This window comes from Thunnus albacares, chromosome 21 (genome assembly GCF_914725855.1).
Source record: "Thunnus albacares chromosome 21, fThuAlb1.1, whole genome shotgun sequence".
In the NCBI taxonomy this organism is placed as follows: domain Eukaryota; kingdom Metazoa; phylum Chordata; class Actinopteri; order Scombriformes; family Scombridae; genus Thunnus; species Thunnus albacares.
Window position 1 is genome coordinate 3651402 of NC_058126.1, and position 20251 is coordinate 3671652.

General features: G+C 39.8%; 2 protein-coding genes across 2 annotated transcripts; one reads left to right on the forward strand and one right to left on the reverse strand.

Moving 5' to 3' along the window:
• Positions 1-672: 672 nt before the first annotated feature.
• cldn11b (claudin 11b) lies at positions 673-8195 on the forward strand. Its single transcript, XM_044339889.1, is given in 4 exon segments — positions 673-1356; positions 3259-3423; positions 5576-5799; positions 5801-8195. Coding segments are annotated over 4 exon segments (651 nt in total). The 5' UTR covers positions 673-1130; the 3' UTR covers positions 5837-8195.
• Positions 8196-10021: 1826 nt separating this feature from the next.
• Positions 10022-20046, reverse strand: slc7a14b (solute carrier family 7 member 14b). The gene is made up of 7 exons (XM_044338856.1): positions 18571-20046; positions 17105-17341; positions 15404-15621; positions 15080-15226; positions 13793-14001; positions 12927-13705; positions 10022-10861 (listed from the first exon to the last, which is right to left on the reverse strand). Exons 1-7 carry the CDS (start codon positions 18869-18871, stop codon positions 10500-10502), a joined length of 2253 nt encoding a protein of 750 aa, XP_044194791.1. The 5' UTR covers positions 18872-20046; the 3' UTR covers positions 10022-10499.
• Between the last annotated feature and the right edge of the window lie 205 nt (positions 20047-20251).

The following is a 20251-nucleotide window of genomic DNA, read 5'->3' on the forward strand; positions in this document are numbered from 1 at the left end:
AACATTTAATATATAAATTTGTCTATTTAGTTTTTTTAGAACGTGATGTCAATGACAAATCTATCCCGTAGCTAACATAACCGGTGTGTGTAAAAAAAAAATAAAAATAAAAAAAATAATAATAATACGTAGACTTTGTAAGTGATTAATGAAAGTTTAATGTTTTATATCACTATATTCTGGACAAAAACATGTCTGTGGATTAAAAAAAAAAAAAAGAGTCACTATCAGGGTAGAGGCTGGTGTCTTTAATCGTCACATTTTTATGGTATCTTGCTTGAAATTATTTAATAAATGAACAACTAATCAAAGAGGTTGTTTTATGTTATTGAGTGACACGAGGCGGAGAGAAGGGTTGAAGGTGTTTTTAGATGATGAGGATGGAGGATGAAGAACCAGCAGAGGGCTACAGTGAGGCAGGTGAGTTGAAACCAGGATGTCTGTGTTTTATAAATTCTGCTCATTTGAATTCAAGTCACTGTTTTCCTTCCTGATTCCTTTTTTTTTTTTTGAGATATGAGACTGTAAATGTGGACATGACTCAAATATTTCAGGTCAGACTGAAACTGCAGCGTTTCGTTTTTGTTGTTTTCTTCCAGCTTGTCTGTCTTATCTCACCATATCTGGTTTAGGTTAGGATCTCACATGCCCTCTGATTGGCTTAAAGTTCTGACTGAGGGTTACAGTGTGTTGTTGTTCACCACACCCCATGATAAATCTTATTCTAGGCATTTTTCTGCGAACCAGCCTGTTGCGCACTGACGGGACAGAAGGATTTCTGTGTAATTTCCACCTTTTTTTTTAAAGGATTTAAAATATTTTTATCACATTAGAAGCAGAGAAGAATCTTTATATTTATAGAAAGTGAGGACTGTACAGATCTATCGGAATATCGCTGCTCATCTCCGTATTTTTTATTAACTTGGAAGAGAAAAAAACACGTATGTTCATTAAGTTTTGCGTTTTTAATCTTTTCCAAACGCAGAAAATATTCTTGTTTTTCAGTTTCTGGAACTCTAAACTCCACTTTTAAATTCATACAACTGCAGATATAAAAGGACAAATATTACAACAATCCGAATTTGAAGAGCGAAGTGATTTCTGTGCGTAAAGGCGCACGGCGGCTCTCCATGGCGCACATGTGCAGGCAGATCACCGGCAGCGCGGCGAGCTGCGCGGGCTGGGTCGGGGTCATCATCGCCACGGCCACCAACGACTGGGTCCGGACCTGCGACTACACGGTGGCCACCTGCATCCGCATGGACGAGCTGGGCTCCCGGGGCCTCTGGGCCGAGTGCGTCATCTCCCCGGCGCTCTACCACTGCGTGGCCCTCAACCAGATCCTCACCCTGCCCGGTGAGGGGGGGGGGGGGTATTATCACACATATAAATTACTGTAATGTTTAAAAGTATAATTTACTTTGTGTGAATTGGTCTTAATTTTAAACCATTGTACATATTATACATAAGTATGTTTGTGTGTGTTCTCGATTAATCGATTAGATGCAACTTAAAATGTTTTGTTTTGTCCAAAACCCAAATATGTTCAGTTTACTGTCACAGAGGACTAAAGAAACCAGAAAATATCCACATTTAAAGAAGATTTTTTCTTAAAAAATGACTTAAAATGATGAATCGACTAATCGCTGCAGCTCTATTTGAAACACACAGATGGTGGTAATTTGAGTGAAGTTCAAACTGTTTTGGACAAATCTGAAAAACAAAAATATATTCACATAATTTCTCTTTTTGTGCCAAAAAGTTATGAACTGAGCGCCTTGATGATAATCCTCAACCTGCTGATCTGTCGTTCCAGAAAATACATTCAGAAATACTTTAAATTTATCTGCATATCAGCACTTAAAAAGTGTTTAAAATATGGTAAAAACAGCTTTGTCAGTATTAAGTATTCAGAAAGAAAAGGCGCCTTTTTTTTGGTCCCTCCCACTTCACACTCAGCAGACATGGAAGCAAAATATCATCCAACATATATGACAGATGAGACGCCAATAAAAGTCACTAAAAGTCACTAAAATCAGATACATAATCATTAAAATCAGATATAAACTGGTCAGAAATAGTCGTGTCTTGTGTCTGAATATGTTTACTGTACATTTTTGTGGTGTTTACAATAAATAAATAAGGTGTATTTACAATATGGGATCATGTGCCATATAGGGATGATAATAAATATAATAATTTAGGAAATATACAAGATGATTACAGGATCAATAATAATAATAATTATTATTATTATTATAAACCTTATTTATATAGAACCTTTCATAACATAAAATGCAGCTCAGAGTGTTTTACAGAGAAAGGTACTAAAAACAAACAAAAAAGATATTTAAAAAGAAAAAAAATACAATTAACAATAGAAAACTACAGATAAAAAGAGATGAAATCATCAGGAGATAAAGAAGATAATACAGATATTAAAAACAGCTGATAACAGTAAAGAGGGAATAAAAGGTTGAATAGAGAACATGATCTAAAAATAGAACAAAGTCAGTCTCAAGAGAGAAAGTAGACGATGCTCAATGTGTGTGTGTGGTTTAGATCAATCAATGGATCAATGGGTTCAGTTCAGTGATGCTGTGTGTGTGTGTGTGTGTGTGTGTGTGTGTGTGTGTGTGTGTGTGTGTGTGTATGTGTGTGTGTGTGTGTGTGTGTGCATTCCTGACTATAACTGGCTGTCTGACAGAGAGGGTGCCAGAGGTGAACTGTGTTGAAAATTTTAAACTAAACAGATGCTCCAGTTATAAAACCTCTCTCTCTCTCTCTCTCTCTCTCTATCTCTCTCTCTCTCTCTCTCTCTCTGTCTCTCTCTCTGTCTCTCTCTCTCTCTGTCTCTCTCTCTGTCTCTCTCTCTCTCTTAAATTCAAATTCAAATAAGCTTTATTGACGGATCAGAAATCCACGTTGCCAAAGCAGTACAGAAACATTGACAGATGATTAATAATTTTACAATAACATGTAAATATAAATAATAATATTAAATATAATATAATAAAAGGCATTTTTTTTACAGATGTAATCACACAGAAACATTTACTACAGAGCTTATTTCTCTCAGATTATGACAAGACTTCATATATTTTGCAGCTTTTACTGCACATTGACTTTTCTCCCCACATAGATCGGACAGTTTCTGAAGATCTGTCTGTCTCTCTCTCTCTCTCCCCTGTCTCTCTCTCTCTCTCTCCCCCGTCTCTCTCTCTCTCTCTCTATCCCCCGTCTCTCTCTCTCTCTCAGCCTACATCCAGACGTCTCGTGCTCTGATGGTGTGCGCGTGTCTTCTCGGTCTCCCTGCGATGCTGCTGGTGCTCATGGGGATGCCCTTCGTCCGGCTGCAGAACGACACGTCTGCCATCAAGCTGCGCCGAGCCCGAGTGGGAGGCGTCCTCATAATCCTCATGGGTGAGGAGAGACCCTCTTCCTCCCCCCGACACACACGCACACACACACACACACACACACACACACACACACAGTCATGTTTCCATCACTTCAGAGGACATTACAGAGACTTACATTCATTTCCTGGAGACTTATCCTAACCTTACCTTGACCTTAAACCAAGTCTTCACCCTAAAATGAATGATTTACGTTATGGGGGACATGAGGAATACCTGCTACACACACACACACACACACACACACACACACACACACACACACACACACACACACACACACACGGACAAAGCTACACTGATTTAATACAGTACAACTAAATCAATAGATTAGGTTAAACTTGTTATTTCAGAGATTTCAGGGCCAACATGGTGGCGTAGCAACAGCACAGAAACACGGTGTAAAACAAAAACTGTGTGAAATAAACATCAAAATATCACATCGAGTTAATACTCACTGAGTGTTAAGACCATTAAAAGACCACTAAAAGCATATAAGATCATTGTATGTCATAAAAGAAACATTTTTTTCCTGACTTTCAATCTTTTCTCTGCAGTTTCTAAAGCCTGAAACAAACAGGGAACGCATGTTGCACACTGAATTTTTATAAAAACTTTAAAATAGGGTGTTAAATAAGAGCAAAACAAGCTAATAATACCATATAAATAAAAGTATAGCACTTATGCAACCTATTGCATGCTACAAATAGACAGATCTTGTGTTTTTGTGGGACTAGATATTGATCAGAAGGTCACATGTCTAATGATTCTTTCTTCTGAGGGAATTACAGTTTTAATGCATTTTCAAGGTTTTATAAAGCAGCGAACCAAAGTTAAAATCCACAGACACCAGTCTGAAAGCCATTAAAAATGTATGTCTTTGGCACCCTGTGGTTGTATTAAAAAGACACAATGCCACAAAATGTTCTTGATATATAAAATTCATTATATAAAGAGTAATAATTAATTAGAGGTATCCTGTCAACAGTTTTATATTTAAGGCCATTAGGGAAAATGTTTTTTGTGCTGTGATTGTCTAGTTATTCTGCAAACAATGTCAACAAGATATTAGATAAATAGATAAACAGAGTAATTAAAAAGAGTAACTTAACACCAGGCTGAAAGGTAAGATTTCACTGCAGCAAGACGAGACGTTAAACCACTAAAACAATATTTTCAGCTGATGTTAAGTTGCTCTTTAAAGATGCTGCAGTCACATACATTCGTAGTGATGAACCTACAGAGAATTATCAGTGACTCTGCAGCTCCTCTCGGCTTTACGGAGCTTTATAGTGAGTTTCAGCTCATTGTTTATCTGTCCGGCTGCAACTTTACTGTTCTGGTTCACTCTCAGCGTCTCATAGCGTCGTTTTTTAGAGAAAAAGCTGTAAAAAGCCACTGTACACTACCTGCTCAGCACCAAACAGACACAGTTAGCTGTAGACTAGCTGGTGAACATAGTGGAGCATTTAGCAGCTAAAGATCCAGATATTTCCCTCAGGAGTTGGTAGAGAGTAAAAACAGAGCTAAAAGAGAGTGAATATTGGACTCACATTCACCAGCTGGACAGAAACACGACTCCACATGAATGATAATGTTGCTCCGTAACTGCTGGATGTGGAAATAAGCAACTGTTTGCTAACAAGTTCAACATATCAACTTAAAAGCTGATGATGTGTCAGAGTTGTTCACAGCTTGTTTCTGATGGACACTAGTGGATAAAACAATCTGTTATTGCAGGTTTAAAACACATGAGAGTAAATTGAGAGTTATAGTCTCAGGGTAGATGAATTCACCAAACATTAGTTGTACATTTGGGAAACACTGCTGACTAGTTTTAGAAGACGGAGGTTGAGATTTCAGGAAACAGTAGTTTTGATTTGAGAGGATAGTTTTGGTTTTAGGACAAAGTCGATATGACTTTGGGATACTCGGGTCTTTCCCAGCTGTCGCAGGATGGAGGAGGGATGGAAGGAGGGTCACGCTCAGGCCTCATCCTGCCCGGGTTCACGTGTCAGACAGGTGCTTCCTGTCAGCAGCCTCAGGGACGAACTCCATTCAGAAAAACCTTTTCTATATTTTCACATTTTCTAAATGAAACTGGGTGAGGAGATATCATCTCTAGTCTAACTCCTCCACCTTCATGTGTTTTCCAGCTCTGTGCGGCATCGTGTCGACAGTCTGGTTCCCCATCGGCGTTCACCAATCCGAGGGTCTGATGTCATTCGGCTTCTCTCTGTACGCCGGCTGGGTCGGCTCCGCTCTCTGTCTCCTGGGCGGCTCCATGATCCTGTGTTGTCACGGCACCGACCCCGGGTCCCCGAGCAGGGAGAACAGCTTCTACTACTCCAGACAGCGAGGCACGGCCATGCCGTTCGACCCCCCCCGCCAACCACGCCAAGAGCGCACATGTGTGAAGGTGTGGCTCGCTAGGGATGATGGGAAGGTGTCTGTAATTCATTTCATAGACTGTACATGATCCTAAACAAGTCTGTGCATTAATCTTTTTACGGTTTGAATATTTAGCTGATGTTTGTTTATGATGTAGAGGTTTGGCGTCTGGAGTCACACGGTTACAGAAACCTTCTCTTGGTGCTGAAAGGATCTTATTGGTTGAATTAAATCTCACTGGATGGAGCCAAAGAACCAGATTTTCTGACAAAAGTTAAGTTTTTGGGATATCAAATTGTCACCAAACAAAACAAAATCTTATTACCTTATAATCAAATGACACTGTGCACTTAATTCAAATGAATAGAAGCAAAGCTCATCCACGTGTTTGTCGTAATGGACCAGTGTGGAGAATTTAGTGGCATCTAGTGGAACAGACTTGGCTGAAATAGAATATAATATTCATAAGTATGTTTTAATTAGTGTATAATCACCTGAAACTAAGAATCATTGTGTTTTTGTTACCTTAGAATGAGCCCTTTGTATCACAGAGGCCACTATGTAGCACCATGTTTCTACAGTAGCCCAGAATGGACAAACCAAACACCGGCTCTAGAGAGGATCTTTAGTGTTTTTTGCGAGTTGCGCAGCCACCGTAGATTCTTTTACATGCTTGGAAGGGTTGCAATCCGCAACCTCACCACTAGATGCAACTAAATCCTACAGATTGTACCTTTAAGTTCAACTTTGTCAACCATTAAAAACACATATTTGCAGAGTTTACCTCATAAAATAGAGTCAAATATGCAGGAAATGACGTTTCATTGAGTTGAAGTGTGTTTTGCAGTCGGTCATGATACTAACTACAGTGTATCTTATATGTACTTTTTGTTTTTAGTTGCCAAACTAACTCAATAGCACACAAGCTATCAATGTAGCTAAAAGCTAGCTAGCACCATGCAAACAGACTTTGCTCTGATACTTTCTGGTAACAACATAGTGCCTCACCAATTTACTGAACCTCTAAATTAATTGAAACTTTCAAGTCTTTTTGGTGTCAAGTTTCACCCTTAAATAAGAGTTGTGCACACTCTCAGTAGTAAGTAGTCCAACTATCAACTGCAGCAGTGATTCTCACCAATATCTGGTGACCGAAACCTCCAAGAGGTCTTTTCAGGATGTAGGTAGCAGTTTGGTATGTACAGGAAGTGTCGAGAGCGCAGTGTGAGTAAGTGGTTTGAGTGGCGTGAGAGTCGTGTTGAATCGAGCAGATGGCTTGTGAACTATCTCAGTGAGTTTAAAGTCCTGATTCTGTGTAAAAATGCAAATTAAAGTTCAGTTACACATATCGAGTGGAGACCAATAACTCTTCAACATACATGTGTCATGTGAGTATTGTAGTAATATTTGAAAAAAATCAGTATCCTGTTGAGGAAACTCCACTGTGTCACAGTACAAAGTGAGTTTGCACCACTGTCTGAAGGTCAATGTTTCTATTTCAAGCACTTGCAGTTTGTTTGGTAACGTGCAAAAGTCGAGTAGGAAGTTTTTGTCAGTCTTGCACTCTTTACATACTGCATTATTTACAGTATGCACCGATGCAGACTGGCACGTACCAAGTTCAAAAAAAGTATCACTATAAAAGACTTGTGTGTTTGTTTGTTGGACTCTTTCTTTGAACTGCTGATTCTTTGGTTTTGGCCGAATTGATTTAACTCAACCGATCAGACTGAACAACGACACAACAACAGTTCTGCCTCTGAGAGACGTTTCTACAACTAACATGTTGAACATGTGTGTCAACTCAAACTCTGTGTGTGTGTGTGTGTGTGTGTGTGTGTGTAATCATTATGCTTCATTTTCTGTATATCGATGGCCGAAGAGCGAAACCTCCCGTCTGAAAAATGTACTTTTGTTAACCTCAGTTTTCAACAACACATGACTCACAGATCAGCAGTGTCACATTCAAAACATATGCTCACTTTTCATGTTATGCTTCAGATTTCTGATTATAATCTTTTATTGTCTCTTCATCATTTTAGTTTCAATCATTAATTTCCCTTTTTATTTCATTTCTGTATATCGTTCAGTTCTTTGCTTTTACATGATTTAAAAATAAACTCTTGCTTGTTGGTGTCGAAAGGTGTTAAATAGTTAAGTGACAGCTGGTGTCTGAACAGCCGACTGTTCTTTTCTTGACGCTTTTCCAAAATATTAAAGTTCAGATGATTCAAGTTATTTGTTGAACAAAGATTGAGGTTAATTGCTCTTATTTAATCCAATGCAAATATATTGTCTTGTGTACCAATAACTGTAATTTTTGCAGTTTTAGACAGAAACCTCCACAAATTCACACTATAACCAACATGTATCAACTATATTATGCACCTGTATTATATGTTTTTTTTGGCTGGTGCCACAAATAATAAAAGTTTAAATAACTTTTTACTGAGAAAGACTCATTATTCAGTTCACTCACATTTATTCCAGTAATGCAAAGAAAAAACCAAAACACACATTCTGATTCTCATTTTCACACATTAACAGAATTTTGTTGCTGCAGAAGTTTAAGGGAAGTTAAATATCATTCGACCAAACAGGATAAATACAAACACAAAGGTCACTTTCAGAGGGTTACCATAGAGACGTTTAGAAATGCCAGCGCACCGTCACGACCGTAAACAAAGCAAACAAACAAAACCAGAGAAACAGCAAAAATCAATGTGTGGCATTCAGGGTCTCTGAGAGTCCACAAAACATGAGACGGAGGAAAAACGAGCCAAAGGAAGCAGAGAGGAAAACATTCATTTAAAATCCATAACCTGCAGAAGAAAATACCAGCTGGGTCAGTCACGCCAGAGGCTCCGAGATAAAAGTCGTCTTATTGGTCACGATAATCAGTGGGCTAAAAAAAAAAAGTTGTTTGTGGTAAAGTAATAATAGACAGAAAACAAGAGAAGAAGAAGCCAATATTTTCATGTCTGTTACTGGAAAACTGGGAGGATTGTGAATTTCTACCTTTTCCATTCAGGTTTACCAGTAAAAACAATGGTTCTTTGGCTCCGCTGAGGTTCAACTTAATCAATGAGATTATTTCTACCTCTGGAGCATTTCTGCTGTCTGCCAACAAACAGCAATTTCTTTTTATATATGGAACATATCACAGGGGATAAAATAAGTAAGGAGTCGGACACCTCTCAGGAACGCCACACGTCATCAGAAGCCAACAGCAGTTCAGAAAAACTGGAAAGATTGAGGTTGGTTGTGTTTTCGATGTCAGTGGAGATTGTTGAAAGTGAAGACAATCAATTCATGACTGTCCCAAGATTTGCAGTGGTGGAAAATAACTAAGTGCATTTACTCAAGTACTGTATTTAAGTACAATTTATTCTTCCACTCCACTACATTCAGAGGGAAATATTGTACTTTCTACTCCACTACATTTATTTAACAGCTTTAGTTACTTTTCAGATGAAGATTTGACACAATGGATAATATAACAAGCTTTTAAAATACAACACATTGTTAAAGATGAAACCAGTGGTTTCCAACCTTTTTTGTCTTTTGATGTCTTACAAAAAGCAGTGTGTAGTCGGGGTCACATTTCACATGTCTATGAGTTGTTAACAGCTCCACCAAATAGTGATTTTTCCCTCTAAACTTCTCACATGCTTTCATTTCAATAAATGTTCAAATGATCCAATATTTCAGCAAAAATCAAAGATTAGAGAAAAAGTCCAAAAACTGAAAACAGATTTGTGTATCAGAACTTTGTTTTTTCTTCTTTCCTCTCCCATTAATCATCTCACCACCCCTCAGATTTATCTGCTGACCCTTTGGAGGGGCCCGACCCCTAGGTTGGGAACCACTGGACTAAACTAGCTAACTGTATATAAAGTAGTGTAAACTAGCTCCACCTCCAGCAGCTACAACAGTAACATGCTGCTCTAACACTGATGCTTCACTATTAATAATCTAATGATGTCATATATAATAATATATCAGTCAGAGGGACCAAACCACTACTTTTACTGCAATACTTTAACTACATCAAGCTCATAATACTTATGTACTTTTACTGCAATACTTTAACTACATCAAGCTCATAATACTTATGTACTTTTACTGCAATACTTTAACTACATCAAGCTCATAATAGAAGGATTTTTCATGCAGGACTTTTACTTGTAGTGGAGTATTTTGACATTGTTGTACTAGTACTTCTACTTAAGTAAAGGATCTGAATACTTCTTCCACCACTGCTAAAATGTCACTTCACAGGATGACCTTTCGTACTGGGGACACTGATATGTGCATGAATGTTGCATGAGGAAATGAAGGCCGACAGTACTGTAAGAAACGGGTAAGAGAGGTTGTTGTTGGTCATGCGAGGTGGCTGCAGACACCAGAATGTACTGAAGCTTCTGCAGCTGCTTTGAGCCTCATTCAGTGAAACATCTGTGATGGGAGGTGCCCATCATATCCACTCTCCTCCCATGAGATCAAAGCCAGGTTTCCACACTGAAGGGAGAGGTTCCCTGGTAGATATTAGAATAAAATCTTATGATATGACTTCACTTGTCTTGGAGAGTTTTTGATTTAGTGTCTCACATAAAAGGCGCTTTCAAAGTTTTATTCATTCTTTGATTCTTTGATTTTGTCCATTTAGGGCAGCAAAACATCCTGTATTTAATCCTCCTCTTCAAAGCCGTGATTGGTCCTTCCCCTGGACCTGTAACCTCTGGTCGTGTGCTGACCCGCTGGACCAGACTGGTATCCATACTGGTCACTGTTATCCTCATATTGCTCTCCCTCTTGTTCCTCATACTGGTTCTCCTGCCGCTGGCCGTGGCTGCCCCTCTCTTCCGGGGCAGACCAGCCCTGATAGGGTCTCTCGTCCTGCTCCTGGGGGTAAAGTTCATCACAGGGGGAGAAGGTGTCGTCGAGGTGGTCGTCATAGCGCTGGTAGGAGCTGGCGTGTGCCTGCTCCTCCCGGGCGTTGAGCTCTAGCGTGCTGTGCCACACTCCATAGCAACAGTAGATCAACAGACCTGAGGACAGACAGACATGTTTAAAGCATCAGACTCAGACGGTTGGAGCGCAGGTAGAGACGTCAGGCTCAGAGACCGTCCAGCTGGGAAGTCTTAAGGGTTTTACTCTGTTTTCATCTGCCAACCAACTGCAGATGTAACAAGTCTGGATGCACAGCTTCATATGTACAGTAGGTACAGTATGTTCTACTCTCTGCCCCCTAAAAACCTTCTAGAGCTACTCTTAATTTGACACTTTCTATGTCTTTCTCTTTTTAAAAAACGCAAATATGACTATGCCAACACTGTGAACCAACATGTTATGTGAGTTTATAATCAGAGCTGCAACAATTGCCTAATTAATCAATTAGTTGAGCAACTATTTTAATAATCAAATAATTGTTTTAGTCAATTTTTAAGCAAATTTGCTGACAGATTTACTGGTTTCAGATACTCACATGTGATGATCAGTACATTGGGTTGGTCAAACAACATAAGACATTTCTCTACTTTCTGACACTACATAGACAAAATGATTGATTGATTAATTGATTAAAGCATCAGCAGATTAATCAATAATGAAAATAATTAGTTGTGGCCCTATTTGTAATATTTCTTGTGCAGTTTAACACAGTGTTGACTGACATGAAAACAGTCTAACAAAGGATTAAATGTTTACTGTGTCGGGAGCGAACGGCAGCAAACGTCTCGACCTGAAGGAGTCTTGTTATCTCATCCTTTGCTGACGGTGCACTAAAACCAACAGGAAGACGTCTTAAAGGATGTGAGGATGTGAAATAAGCACCGGTGCAACTCTTAAAGCAGCTGAAACCATCTGACTAACAGATGTTGATGCTCCAGCTAGATTTTCCTTGTAAAGGTCGTATACTGAAGTAATGTAATCTCTCATCTTTCAGTCCCATTCATGAACAAACAAACAGAGGCTGAAGTTGAATCTGTCAAAAATAAAAACACATCATCAGCTAAAAATGTGAAATCTAAATAAATTTTACAGATGAAACGTAACTGATCTGATCACATACAATACATATTTCTAATATTACATTACATTGCCACAGCATTGGTTTGTGAATGTAACTGCTGGTGGCTTAACTTACCTCTGATGCATAATATATGTTAAGCACCAAAACATGTGTTGCATGTTATCACAAATTCACGGAACAATTTACATCTTGAGATCATTTATTCCTGAGAACTTCCTTTTCCTTAATTGAATGAATCTCCCTGAGATTTGGCTCAATTTCAGCTCAAAAAGGGATTCAAAGTACAGAACTGTGCAAAAGTTTTAGACTCTTTAGATTCTTCTCAATAATGCAGCAGCATCATGGAGGCGTCTGATCATCTGCAGCACGACAACGAGCCCAAACATCCAGCCAGAGTCATAAAGATCAATCTTCAGCTACAAGAAAAACAAGGAGTCCAGTCTGGGATTAACATGAAGAGACAGAAGAAGAACTGTGGCAACTTCTCCGAGATGCAGGAACAACCGACCTGCCGAGTAGCTGAAACACTGAGAAGAACTGCTGCTGTTTATTGATTGATTGATTCACTTTATGTTTCTGCTGTTTACTGAACTTTGTATCAAGTTAATTGTCATGCTTGTCATACTAAAACTATTCATGCATTATTCTTAAAGTGTCTTCTCTTTATTTTTAATGGCTAAAACATTTGCACAGTACTGTATAAAAAAAAACTGCAAATAACTACATTTATACAAAGGAAACGAGAAAATACTTGTTTCTGATTGGCTGTCAAGTGATAGTCCTGGTCAACAGTTTAACTACCATCACTGATCAGTGCAGAAGGTATAATAAACTGCAGGTAACCATAGCAACAGCACAGATCTTAACTCTCACTGGTGAAGCTAAGCTAACAAATACACTGACTACAAACACACTTTATGTTTTCCTTTGATTATTGGCTGTAACGCACTCTGAGACGTACCATTATAGAAAATAACAGTTGTCTCCGCTTTGTTCATTATTTTCTTATATCAGGACACCCTCTTGTGCATTATTGCTGACTTTTACTGATCAATAATCAGACCTGTTTCAATGCAACTCACCTATGATGCACCAGATGGTGAATCTGGCCCAGGTGAGGGGAGACAGTTTGAGCATGAGGTAGCTGTTGACCAATATGGCAGCCGCGGGAACAAAGGGCACGCATGGCGCCATGTAGGGCAGGCTCCGCCCACTCTCTGGCTGCTGTAAAATCATGATCAAAAGCTTCGCCAAGGATCCCGCCATCAGTGTGGCCATCAGGCCTGAAACCACCGCCCCAGCCCCCGTTCCCTGCTCAACACCGAATATGATGGTGGACCAGAGGAGGAAGGACATGATGAAGAGGAGGAGGGTGCAGCGGGTCACTATGCGGCCGGTTGCGGGGGTGGGCCGGGCCGACGCATCGGGCATTCCCAGCCGCAGTCGCAGGGTGTAGTAATGACCTCCCAGAAGCCTTTTCAGCAGTGAGGCGTGGCCCGTGTGGAACTCTGAGTCGTCTCCGTCTCCCTCGCTGCCGCCGGCGTGGTAGGAGGACGAACCGTCAGCGTCTCCGATCAGCATCTGGTCGTCTTTGGCGGGAACGGCGCCGTCGTCCCGGTGCTTCAGGCCGTCCATGTCCTCGCCGGAGCTGAACTGGTGTGTGTCGGCGTGTTCGTCGGGCTGGTAGCGCAGTAACAGCACGCACACGCTGACCAGAGTGTAGGCCAGCAGGGTGCCGATGGACATCATCTCGATCAGGTCCCTCAGGCTCACCAGCAGAGCGAGGAGGGCCGCGAAGCACCCCGACACCACGCACGCCACCGTCGGAGTGTGTGTGAGCGCAGACACATGTGACAGGAACCTGCAGACACATTCATCATGGCGTTAACCTTTTTAGGAGGTCAGTAAGAACAAAGTCCACCTCCGTGTGTGTTTGTATGGCTCTCACTTGAACAGCAGTCCGTCTCGGGCCATGGCGTAGATGACCCTCGGCATGGGGAACAAGGAGCCCAGCAGAGAGACGGTGAGTCCCGCTATGGAGCCCACAGCCACGGTGTACTTCCCCCACAGGAAGCCGTGCACCGCGAACATCTCCATGAGAGGAGCCGAGCCGTCGATCAGGTTGTAGGGAACCATGAGAGTCAGGATCACACTCACCTGTATAGAAGAGAGGAAGGAGAGGAGGAACGGAAGTGTTCAGTCATTGTCACTAGTACAATACTGTGTGTCCTTCTCTACTCGAGCTGGTAAAGAAAAGCTCAAATATTGATAAAGACACTGAAATAAGTTTGATTTCAGATTAGCAGGTTCTCATCTTTTTGAGTCCTTTAACGTGCAGTTCCTCCAACGACCACTAGATGCTGCTCAACAAGACTGTGGTTGAATATGTTCGGGGTCGTGTTCGCTACATTGACAGTTTAACGCATGCTCTTCCGTCTTTGGCCAAATTTGTATTTTCTAGCTCCAAACAAACAAATGAGACAATGGTGAGGCTTTACTTTTTTTTCAGAAACTGATGTGTAACATCACAGAAGTCCATGTTTTTTAAGATCTGTGGTTTTCATAAAAAGGGGGTCGTGCCAAATATTCATCACTGAGCGAGAGGAAAAGACAGGTTCCACTGCTCAGTATAAGATAAGGTCCCCTTTAAGTAGTTGCTTACACACTTAGCATTTGGTTAAAATTGGTTTCAAAGGAGAATTTTAGTGTCACAGATGAGTCAAACAAGTTTTGGAGGAGACACACACTCACTTCTAATCGCTTCTGAAGATCTTTTTAGAAAACAACTTGAATAAATTTTCCAGTATTGACAAGAACATTGAACAATATAAATTTCCATCCAAAAAATATAAATGTCAGCTGAAAACCAATATTGGTTTATCTAAGGAGATGATAAATGTTTGAAAAAATACAATAACTGTATTTTAGACTTTTTCCTTCATGTTAAAATTAGGGCTGCAACTTACTTTCATTATTAACTGCCCATCACAATATCTCAGTCTCCAGGGTAACGTCTTAAAACAGCTCGTTTGTCCAAACAGTCCAAACCCCAAAAATATTACATTTACAATGATATAAAACAAAGAACAAGCAGGAAAAGAAGCTGCAACCAGAAAACATTTGGAACGTCTGCAAGCAAAATGACTTAAACGTTTAATTGTTTTATTCAAATTGTTGATAATTGTTTGTCGATTATTATCTAATCAATTAATTGTTTCACATGCACATCACTGACCGACACGTAGGCAGTGAGGCAGGTGACCAGCGAGGCGGTGATGGCGTACGGGATGGAGGTGTTGGGGTTTTTGGCCTCCTCTCCTGTCGTCGCAATGATGTCGAAACCGATGAAGGCGTAGAAGCAGGTCGCTGCGCCTTTCATCACCTGAACAGGAACAACACGTCACTGAAGTTTATGCTTTAAATGATCTGTTACATCTGACACTAGAACTGTTGGGACTGTGCCTTCATTTCATTCTCTGGGTGACTTTTCGGTCATTTTATCCAACCTGAAGTTTAATTTGAACCAATCACGTTCAACTAGAGAGGCGGAGCATCTCACCCCTGACCAACCGTAGGGCAGGAACCTGCCGGCCTCCCAGTTACTGGCGGAGAGGAAAAACAGTCCGGCGATGATCATGAAGACCCAGACCACCATGTTGACCACGTTCAGGACGTTGTTGAAGCCCACCGAGTTACGCACGCCGAGGGCGACGACGACTGTGACCAGCAGGGCGATGAAGAGAGCCAGCAGGTCGGGGTAGGTGTCCTCACCTTTACCTGAGACACACAGAGACGCAGCAGAACTTAGAAACACTGAAAGGATGACAAACACCTCTCACATGTTGTAGTTAAGATGGCGTCAGATGAGACGCTGCTGTCAGGTACGTTCACCAGACGCAACAAATCAAAATATCAGATTGACGTCCAGACTGAAACCAGGATTCATGAACATTTCATATTTGTTCTTTAACTTGTCTTTCATATAAAGCATTGTAGACTGATTAGGTTCGTAAGAATAAGCGAGGGACGTGCAGCTTTTGAACATTTTTCATGTTACTTCTTGTTGCAGTTCAGAGCAGGAAGATTAAACATTTCTCTGGTTTGAAGTCAGTTCCAAGTCTTGAAACACATCTTAAATCATGTTCAAGTCAAAAATGGCTGCCATTTTTTAACAAAGTGTAGTTTATAAAAGGTTTTAAAAGGTACACATTATCTCTGAGTATGAAACTTTAATTAACAAGTCCTCCCATTTGCCAAGAAAAATCTATATTTTCTTTATTTCAGTGTTTTTACTTTGGTTAAAAATGATTTTGTAGTTATTTACAGATCTGTCATATGATTAATAAGACATAATCCCTTTCCTGTCCCTGTTTCCTATCTTCCTGTTACTTCTCCAGGTATACATTTTAATAAGTTATGTTTTTTTTTAGTTTTTAATACATTGACGTTGATGCTGATGCTCTGCTACTCTCTTCCAAAATTAAAGTGGTCAAATTGACCATTTAAGGGGAAGTAAGTAAAAGGATAAAGTAATTTTTTACTACAAGACCAAAAGTTGTTCTTGCAAATGGTTTATTATGGATAAATAATGCATCAACCAATAATTTGTTACAACTTATAAACTTTTTATAAAGTGTATTTTATTTGAGAGTGGTACCCAAAACACAGAAAGTTTTTGTGGATAAACTGGAATCAGCTGCGGTTGTTGCTGTTACTTTTATTCATATATATATATATATATATATAATTAGAGTTATAAGAGTTAATTGGAGTATAAAGTCATATTATTCATGGTACATTTATTCTCAAATATCAAAATCACAACTTTATTCTCATATTACCGAGACCTTTTCTTGTAAAATTACAACTTTATCTCTTAATATTTATTCTCAAAATCTCAGATTTGTTTCCTGCTAATGCTGGTTGTGGTTCTATGTAAACTCAGTTGTATCACATAATAGGCCTACTGAAATAAAACTGAACTGAAAACTGTATTTATGTAAATAAATGTAAATGAGTCCACTTTCAAATGCTTCCTGATGCTTTAGTAACAAAACACACAAGAGTCAGTAAATTATATTTACAATAACTTAATTATATTATCAATTGATTGCGTTTATTACTGTGTATATTGGCAGTTATACGTCTGTTTCTAAAGAAAGTTGAGTATTTTTCCCTTTAGAACAAAAACAAACATCTAGATTTGTTAATTTGCTCTTTAATGTGCTGAAAAAATGACAAACACACTTATCGTACTAACCGAGTCCTCTGAGCGTGCCCAGGTGTGTTATCATGTAGTTACTGATGCTGTGATTGGCCAGAGAGTCGAACATGCTGCTGAGAGCCGACGCCCCCGCCGCCGTGCCAATCAGATACTCCAGGATCAAGTTCCAGCCAATGAAAAACGCCACAAACTCCCCGACCGTCACGTAGCTGTAGGTGTAGGCCGAGCCGGTCGTCTTGGGGACTCGGACGCCAAACTCTGCATAGCAAACGCCTTTAAAAACACACACAAGTACACTGTATTACACGTTTTTTAAGAGCAGACTGCATGAAACCCTGAGAGAAAAAACAACCGTTTGTAAACTGGGTGCTGATTTATCATAGTTATTATGTATTATATTCTCTTTATGCTGTGCTATAGTAGTAATGATGGATGATTTGCATTGTTATATAATTTGGTGGATAATTTTGGTTGAACTAGTGCTACAGGCTAATCTTCACTTGGTATTTTCACTAAATTGTCACTAAATTAATGGAGTATTTCAGTGAAAGTACTCCAGTAAAGTACCAGGGCATCATTTTCAAAAGTATCTTTACCAAGCAGCAACCTCCGGAAGCCAAATGAAGCCAACAGGAAGTGCCAAAAACTGCAGTTCCTTGAACGGCCACTTGAGGCTCCAAAAGCGAGTCAATCCCCATAGACCCCCATGTTAAAATGTCCAACTTTACAGCAGAAATAAACATGTTTACAGCCTGGTACAAACAACGGTTTTGGTCTCTATAGCTAATGTCCCCTTTCATGACAACTGTACGGGGGATGATTCTTTTTATAACTCACCCGTTTAAATTTTATTAAGCTGTAAAGTTCTGCATAATGAAGGACATGGCTGCTTTGAGTGACAGGTCCGCCAGCCGCTAGGTGGCTTGTTTCAGCCATTCGGCCCGCCTCTTTGCCCATTTTTGATTGGCTGGGAGTTAGGCAGCATCACGCACTGCCAAGATGGCGACGGCCGGAGCGGCTCGCTTTGAGCTTCAAAACCGCTCTTCAGAAACCAAAGGGTGACGTCACGGAAACTACGTCCATATTTTTATACAGTCTATGATCTTTACACTCAGATGATTTCCACCTAATCAGCTTTTTTTAATTTATATGAATTCATATGCATATATCTAGCCAAATTGATTAGTCGAAATGTCGTCTGGAGCGTCTCAAGTCGCTAATCAGACTGCAAACAACAACACGGAAGAGGAAGTCTTGGCCCGTTATCTGGATATCTGCTGGATACACTGGAAGCCCTGAAATGTTGGCTAGAGGTTAAATCATCGTCAGGCAGGTGGCTGATGGGTTCTGAGATTGATTTTCACCAGACTTATAGACTCATTATTGGACTCTTGGAGCCAGAACATCTCAGTTCTTCTTCTGGACAGTTGAGTAAATGTTTAATGTTTCTCTCCATCGAGCTGCTACACAAACAAACATCACATAACATCTCAGAGTCTCACCTGACAGTATGGAGGCCACAGCTGCAATGATGAAGGACAGGATGACCCCTGGCCCGGCCATCGCCTTGGCAACCAGCCCGGCGACCACATACATCCCCGTGCCGACGCAGCTGCCCACCCCGAGCGACACCAGGTCCACGGTGGTCAGGACCTTGGCGAGTCCGATCGCCGAGCCCTCCCCCAGCTCGGTGAGGTCGTCAGAGCTCTGACCCATGGAGCCCACAGGTTTGGTGCGTAACAACCGGGAGTACATGTTGTACCAGGCGTCGCCCCAGGATACCCGGCCAAGCCACGCCGCCATCACTGCACCTGTTTATTACCTGTTTATGAGAGTGTGTCTGCGTCCTCAGTCACTGCCTGGATCATTCTTTCACCCTCATCATCAGCCTCTTCATCAGCTCTCCTCTCTCTCTCTCTGATTCCTTGATTGAAAGAAGAAAAACACCAACGGAGGCTCTGAAAAGCAGAAGAGGAACATCTGTTAGGATTCTTTACTGAAGCAGCCTGAAAGCCTAAAAGTTCTGTATTAAGAATTAAATCATGTTTAGGGGTTTTGAAGCCCAATATTGATGCTCATAGTGTTCACACAGACGCTGCCGGGAGCTGATAGAGTCTGTTAATATTCATTAAATTGATGTGAATGATGTGAAACAACATTTAGACCATATTTGATCACTAAAACTCTGCACTGTAGTAAGAGGAAATTAAGTGTACCAATCAAACACTAATTGGTCTTTATGGGTGACAGACAGCTGTAATATTTTTGTCACAAATATTGAATTAAACAGTCAATTATCTGCAGTTTTCACCAAATTAAATCAGTGAATTTGAAAACCTTTTTAACCTAAACTAACCTGTTTCAGTATCAGTAAGAAAGAGGAAATATTTCAGACTTTTATAGAGGAAAACTAAATGCAATGCTTTTCAAGACTTTGTAAGACCTGCAGATATCCTGGTTTTGGAATATGACAGGTGATGTCCAACATCCTTGGAATCAACCAACACAAGTTCTGAAGCTCAACATATGTAATGTTTTGGTAGAAATGATAATAAAGTATTAGAACTATTTCAAGTTAAAAGAAAGAAAAGCGACTATTTCATCGGTATAGAAAGCAGCTCCAGTTATCTTTTTCAGTGCTGTGAGCTCCACAAACTAAATTCCACTGTATTGGACAGACACAGAAATATGTCAAAACTTCATCATATAAAAAGACAATAAATACAAAAGTATTTGCATGGCAGGCAGGTAGAGAGAAAGTCTTTTAAGGTATTCTTATACACTGTAAAAAAAACCCTCTATTTTTACTGATTTTTCCTGTATTCAAAAGTATATGAAAATGTCAATAAAACTACGGAAATATACAGTGAATTAACATGACTGATGTAAAATAACATGTAACTCGTATTACACTTAATATGATAAATTAAATTAAGTAGATTGATGCGATTATAAACCTGATCATCTGTTTTACAGCAGTGTTTTCACATTTGATCGATGATAAATCATTTTATTACATTAAATATTGATTAAATATACAAGATTTTAGATGTTATTACGTGTAATTAAACTTATAAAATACAAAAGTTACAAAAATTAAAAAATACATAAAATTACTACTACAGAATTATTACTGTATTTTTTATGAAATTTTCTATTTTCTGTTATTTTACAAAAAAAAAG